Consider the following 7,223-nt stretch of genomic DNA (forward strand, 5'->3'; position numbering starts at 1 on the left):
GACCTAGTGAAGTTTTAATGAACCATAATAAAATTTGTTTCCAAGAGCTAAACTAAAATAAATAATAAAATGAAGGGACATCCTAATGGAAAGCTTCAACTTGGTCGTCGAAGTGTTGTAGTAGGCCCTCCATGCTCATTACTGTCACATCACCCTTATCTCTAACCCTTACGCTAACCTGAAACCATAAGAGGATGGATCACAGACTAACTTCTCACTAGAAGACTTCCATGGCAGAGTTTAACTTACAACAAAGAACCATGGGCAGCAGCATAAACAAAAATTACAAAATTACGAAAAAAAAGAAAAACGGACCTGTCCATTTTGAACTTCCTCCGCACCCACAACTAAAATGTAGTTGTACTGTGCCATCTGAGCTTGTCGTACCTGCAAAAACAAGAGCATTATCAGTAAACAAACACAAGGCATCAAATCCTGCATTTACCCAAGTTATGAATGCTCACCTTTTTCTGAATTGTTTTATCACTTGTGTCCACATCGACATAATAACCAGCTTGATGAAGCTGATCCCGTACCTACAAAAATGCAAACGCATGCAGTTTTTAATTTAGCTAGGACTTAAGGTTAAAGATATTCTACTCCATTAGTAACAACAAGCATTTTGTACAACTCATAACATCAATAATTAAAAACATATTTTCAGATCATCAGTTTCCTAAATTATCAACCGAAGACAAACCAAACAAACCCAAAAGAACTATTTAAAAAAAAGCAAAACAAAACCCTAATCTAACGAAAGAGGGGTTGGGTTGGATCAGTTTCCTTCACCGGTTAGCAAGTGAATTTGTGCATCTAAATAAAGTGTACTTCAGTACAAAAACCTAATATAAAACTCACTAGATTTCACTTCAAAAACATATAAAGAAAGTAGATATGATAGAGAGGCGATGAAATCTGGAGAAAGAGGCAAGACTTTAACCATAACTCCATGATCTAAATCTTCATTCTCCACGGACAATATTATGTTAGACAGTTTGATTGGTAGTTTGCTAAATGTATCTCCGACAACCAAAAATGTCAAAAATAGAACTAAAACAATGTAAGCCACTCTAGCTTGGCAAGCAATTGGCCACTAAGAGAGAGGCTACTGAGGAAATATGGCGATTGGCTCGCAAGATGAACCAGCCTGATAAATAAATATAAATTCATGGCTCATAGCCTTACGCTAGACAAGCTACACTCGAGCAAAACAGTCTATCCAAAGAAGGGAAAAGTACAAATAAAAAATGAAAGAAATAAAAAATGAAAGAAAGAAAAACCAACCTGTAGAGCATAAGGCAGGGCTGTATGCGACACAGGGCAAACAATTGCCTGACGTGGACTAAGCCAGAAGGGCCATTTCCCTTTGTAGTGTTCCAACAGTACAGCAAGCATACGCTCAACAGAACCTAAAACAGCTCTGTGTATCATAACAGGCCTTTCCATCTTGCCGTCTTCACCCTCTGCTGAGTAATACAGCTTAAAGCGGTCGGGAAGTTGAAAATCAAGCTGCAACCACAGCATTTTTCCAAAATGGTAACAGCAACAAAATGAAACGTAAAGAGATCATGAAACGAAAAAAAAAGTGATCATCATATACCTGTAATGTTGCCAACTGATGATCTCTGTTCAATGCATCAGATACAGTGATATCTATCTTCGGTCCATAAAATGCACCATCCCCTTCATTCACCTGCACAACATGACTACCGATGTAACCACACTCCAGACACAATCTAGCTATTCCAAACCAATCCATCTGGTTCAGAGTTCCAGCTAAGCCAATTATGAAAACTCCACTGACTGAGCTTCGTCAAGTTTTTAACCCACTGAGCCAAAAATAAATAAGCTAGAAGCCCTTTGGGGTTGGCCCAGGTGGTAAGGCTGGGTGGGGGGATCAGTTAGGATGTCATAGGTTTCCAATGTAACCAAAGGAAAAACAAAAACAAAAAGCAAGCAACTACACTAGTGCACAATGAAAATTGGATCAATTTTCTTCCACGGGAATTTTATGATCATTAGCTGCCAAAGGAAGAATCAGCTAGATGCTTACGTGCATTTAGAGTATCAAGTAAAAGTACCTCCCAGGGCTTGCCGAACTCAATTAAAGCTTCTTTAAGAGCAGCCTCAGCCTTCTTCCATGTTGCCAAGTCTCCCATGTGGCTTTCTGGCATCTACAACATAAACGTACGAGGCAGAATAATTATGAATTCCCCATACTTCCTAGATGGGAGATAGATACAGACAATTATAACTCATGGCATCATGCAGTACCAAAATAATTAGAAGCGACCCATACCCAAAGAGTTAAAATGTAAAATCAGACTATCAATACTAGGTGATGATCAAATAAAATAAAAAATCCAAATCCAAATCCAAACATCACACTAACAAAATAGAAGCTATATCTAGAACAAGACCGATAAGATATTCCCATGAGAGTATTTGTCGTCTATTTTAAATTTGAAAATACGCAAAAGAAATATATAATTCAAACTTCCAGCTTAGGCCGACAACTTGTGAGGAAGAACAATGACACTTCACTACCGAAAAGTAAAAAGAAAAACTACATGTTCAGCTCTTCAAACATTAGGGATCAAGAACCTTACTGTTGAAAGTTTCAGTTTAAAAGTGAAGCCAAATATATTATAGGTATACTCGATAAACTCTAAGACACCCCTCACTTCATCTTTCACCTGAAACACAGAGACATAATAGCACTATGAGCAAAACGAAACCGCAAAAATACAAAAACAAAAGTAAAATGTCAGGAGGTATGTGAGTAAGGTCAACTCACTTGGGACTCCCTGCAGAAGATATGAGCATCATCCTGTACCAAAAAGAACGTCAATAATGCTGGGAACTGGTACTAATACTCTAACTATACAAACCTACAACATTAACATCACTAAACTATCTTGGTGGAGACAGATTGTAGGCGTTTGATATATATATATATATATATCGTAAATTCCTAGAACCAAAAGAAAAAGAAAAAATCAAAGTATACCTGCTGGAATCTCCTGACACGTGTTAATCCAGTGAGTGCGCCACTGGCCTCATTCCGATGTAGCACCCCAAAATCAGCCATTCGTAGAGGTAGTTCTTTGCATAAATATCAAACGCACACATAAGTAACAAGTTCAAGTCCTTAACAGCAAAAGATGGTCTACCACAGTTTTACCAGGGTCAAGAAACTATTTACAAAAGATGATTGTTGAAAACTAAGTATATAAAAAGACTAATGCTACAAGTACACAGAGTTTCATTAACTATTCCTAAACATAATAGTGTGGCAGCCTATGCGTCAAACCATATCGACAATAGAAAATTCTATTGAGCAATTCAAGTGAATAAAAAGCTCAAGAAAGAAAAAAAAATACCTCTATAAGAACGGTTCCTATGCTGAAACATTACACAGTGCCCTGGGCAGTTCATTGGTTTTAATCCAAACTCCTGTTTCTCAATCTGCAGTGGAACTTGATTTCGTCAAATAAAAGGATACAAAATCAAGATAAACTTAGTCCAGTTCATTTACACCGCATAACTAGTAGATGATGATCTCAATCAATCATCTGCATTGAATTTCATACTATAATTTCCATATTGTTTTACTGTTTGAGCAACAGAGAATTCTTCTTCATGACATTATCCAATATTTGGTATCATTCATATACACTCAGAAGAGAAAGAATAATAAAATAAATTAGTAAATATGAATTTTCCCCTTCAAACTCATCAAGTTACCTAATTAAGTTTAAAACCTTATTTATTGTACTTTTTCATATTCCAAAAATACTGCTAATTAGTGTTGTTTACCAATATGCACATTAATGGTACTTCAATTTTGCATAGATTTAGGGATTTTTAAGTCAGTTTTTCCTCTTTTTCAAAAAAAAAAAAAATTTCAAATATACGTTTGTACTCTTTGCACTGATTCCCAATTTGACTACTTGATCATTTACTGTGTATTGACCTTATTTTTATGTTTATCCATCAATCTGTCTTCCCAGTACTTGATCCCTCACAGTTAGATTACTTTTAAGCATACAGTTGCTTCAACATAAACAAACACAATGGTATCAAGTCATGTCAAAACTAACCTCCACCAAAAACATATTGTCTTTGTATTTTTCAGCATGGCCAGATGTTTCCCAGAGTTTCATATTGTACAAGTTTGGTGATATAACCTACCAAAGTAAAGAAAACTATGAGCATATTATTTAAAGATAATCGGGTAATGCAACAACTGAATATTTATTTACCAACCTCTTCGTATCCCCTCTCTCTATACTGGTTCTTTATGAACTCCATTAATTTATTATAAATCCGAGCCCCTTTAGGGAGGAAGAAGCAACTTCCTGGGCTGCAATTGACAAGTGGAAATAATCAAATGGAAATCATTCACTCTTGGTCAGTTCAAAAAGTTAAGAAATATGAACTCAATACATACCTAACTGGGTCGAAAAAGAAAAGTTCCTGATTTTTACCCAACACTCTGTGGTCATATTTTTTTGCTTCTTCTAGCTTATGCATATGTGTCTGCAGGAAAAGGTATATGTTAGTAAGAAAATCAAGTAATTCAATAAGTATAATAATCTGACCATTACAAATTGACTTTTCAAAGACTGGAGGCCTGTAATATTGCACTGTGATTTACAATGTTAATTTATGTTGGATAGGGTATAAAAGTTCATGTCCTCAACATCATTCCTTTAATAAAATTACACCAACTTGTATTGCTTGAAATCATTGCACTTCATACGGCACCATTTATTTTCAGTTGACATAGCACTGATTTTTTTTATTTTTTATTTTTTTAAATACCCTGAAATCCACCAATTCATAAAGCGGAACAGCTATGAGCACTTTTCCTTTTGATGTCAATTAAAGGAATTAGTGCACCAATTTGTACAAGAAACTTTATTTTTAACAAACACTCAGAAACGCAGTCAAAATAGTTGATACAAGAAAGCAGATAAGAAAACCAAAACCAAAGTTATGGAATGTCAAAAACATAATGTCACCTGCAAACGTTTTTTATCAGGATAAGATATTCCATAAACTCTCTGTAAGCTTTCACGATCCTTGTTACCCCTCCAGTAGGCTGCAGAAGCCTGGGATTGCAAATTCATGAGTTAAATACAGACACGCAATACATTAATAACAAGATGATAGAAAATGTTACAAATTGCGGCTCTAACCCGCATAGAACACATACCTTCAAACATTTAAATGCTTTGATAAATGATGCATTTGGTATATGGGGTCCGCGACACAAGTCAACCAAATGGCCACATCTATATACAGTGATAGTTTTGTCTGCTGGAAGACCATTGATGATTTCAACCTGATTAAAATATGCCAAAGAAAAAATAAAATCTTAAATCGATTTTGAACGCATGTGCGAAAAGTAGTTTTTAAAAAAATCAATCTATTTATTAGAAACAAAACTAAGCATCTTTCCTTACCTTGAATTTATTATCACAAAACATCTCAAGGGCTTGTTCCCTTAATACTTCAATGCGTTCAAAAGGTTGTTTCCCCTAGGGAAATATATTACAACTAACCAGTCAAGGATTGAATCCAAAAATAGAAAAATGTTGAAAGTGTTACCATTTTGCAAACAATCAAGAAGCAACAGTTTCCTCCATACAACAAGTTTACATGAATTCTATTACAAGAAAACAAACAATACCTTAATAGCCATCTCTGCTGTTGATTCGATTTTCTTAAAGTGTTCCTCATTCAAGCCATAATCTCCATGAAATGCATCATAGTAAAAACCCTGCGATTGAATTCAATCATTCCATAAGGGAACCAAATGAGAAACCACTAAAATACATAGCAAAACCATGAAATATATTTTAGAAGACCATAAAAAGATAACATTTCTCAAAACTGGGACCACAAAACTTGAACTATCCTAGTAGTTGAATTGCACGCGAAGGAAACCACATACGCAAACAAACTTCCATGCAACATATTGGTCAACCAAAGAAGGTGACAAAATATACAGAAAAAGTATAACATGTTAAATTTAAACTAACTACTAGTACGATTATTTAAAAACCTCTTTGCTAGTGGTACACAAATCGAGTCTTGTTTCAATTCTGGCACACGGACCGATGCAGAGACGGCATCCATACTCCATCTCAAGTGCCTGCAGGATATGGAAACTTGTAATGCATCCAACCCAAATCAAATCATACAGTAAACCAAAACCAAAAATCTCGACAATAACTCTTGGTACCTACCTGTCCAAGAATGTGGGAGCTAGAGTGCCAGAAAGTGTGGCGGACATCCTCATTGTTGTCGAATGAGTCCAATGTTAAGATCCTCAGCTCAGCATCGCCCTCCAAAGGCCTGTTCATGTCCCATAGAACCCCATTGACCTCAGAAATCAAAGCGTTGGAAGCCAAACTCTTTGAAATCTCACTTGCAATTTCGAATGGGGAAGTTATCCACTTTTTGCCCTCCTTCACCTTCCCGTCCGGCAATGTAATCCTGAAAAACCCCAACAGCAGTTAGTTACTTAAGAGAAGGAATTTACCATCGCATGTACTTACAAGTTATCCACTTTTATTATGGTTCATTAAGATGCGTCAGTTTATTTTGAAATAAACAAGCTTGATCTTTATCACAATGAATTCAAAAGGACAACGTAGCTAATGAATGGTGCAGGTAATGAATTCAAAATCATACTACTTTAGGAGTTGCTTGGTACTCATATGTCAGGTAGTACAAAAAGGAGTTTAGGGTTTACCTGATAGGATCGAAAGAGGGGAGAGACTGTCGAGCAGCACGTTGTTCTGCCTGAATTGACTCAAAGAGTTTGTTGCGCTTAGGAATGTCGACCATAAGGTAATCTTTGGAGTGGAACTCCATGGCCGTTCACTTTTGCTCGACTGGAAGGAGGAGCAGATATATGACTGGCGGATCTGCGATGTGGCTGGAGGCTGATGGTGGCTGCGATTTTGGTGTCATGGCTTAGAGTCTTATACCCTTCTTTTTTTTCTTTTGACAATAGGAATCCAGGTTTGGTTGGGAGAGATAATGTGCATGTACGGAGTACTTTCCCTTTCCCGCCTAAAATAAATAAGTTAAATTGAATTACTTTCCCTTAATTAAAAAATTAGTTCTGTTTTTGTTCTAATTTTATTTTTTAGTTGAATTTTTTCGGTTGTCGATTATTTAACGGAAGCCACCCTTATTAAAACAAA

General features: G+C 36.1%; 1 protein-coding gene across 2 annotated transcripts; it reads right to left on the reverse strand.

Annotated features, from left to right (window-relative positions):
• Positions 1-60: 60 nt before the first annotated feature.
• On the reverse strand, positions 61-7,009 carry LOC117612226 (threonine--tRNA ligase, mitochondrial 1-like). 2 transcript variants are annotated; one of them, XM_034340994.1, is made up of 20 exons: positions 6,767-7,009; positions 6,258-6,507; positions 6,074-6,163; positions 5,699-5,788; positions 5,472-5,546; positions 5,222-5,350; positions 5,028-5,117; positions 4,454-4,542; positions 4,270-4,366; positions 4,104-4,190; positions 3,384-3,468; positions 3,011-3,105; positions 2,798-2,830; positions 2,610-2,696; positions 2,082-2,174; positions 1,601-1,693; positions 1,285-1,509; positions 465-536; positions 316-387; positions 61-178 (listed from the first exon to the last, which is right to left on the reverse strand). In XM_034340994.1, the coding sequence occupies exons 1-20, from the start codon at positions 6,886-6,888 to the stop codon at positions 83-85; spliced, it is 2,070 nt and encodes a 689-aa protein (XP_034196885.1). In that variant the 5' UTR covers positions 6,889-7,009; the 3' UTR covers positions 61-82. The 2 variants fall into 2 exon arrangements, with proteins under 2 accessions (XP_034196885.1, XP_034196886.1); XM_034340995.1 differs by lacking the exons at positions 2,610-2,696; positions 2,798-2,830.
• Between the last annotated feature and the right edge of the window lie 214 nt (positions 7,010-7,223).

Source organism: Prunus dulcis, chromosome 8, assembly GCF_902201215.1.
Source record: "Prunus dulcis chromosome 8, ALMONDv2, whole genome shotgun sequence".
Lineage (NCBI taxonomy): Eukaryota > Viridiplantae > Streptophyta > Magnoliopsida > Rosales > Rosaceae > Prunus > Prunus dulcis.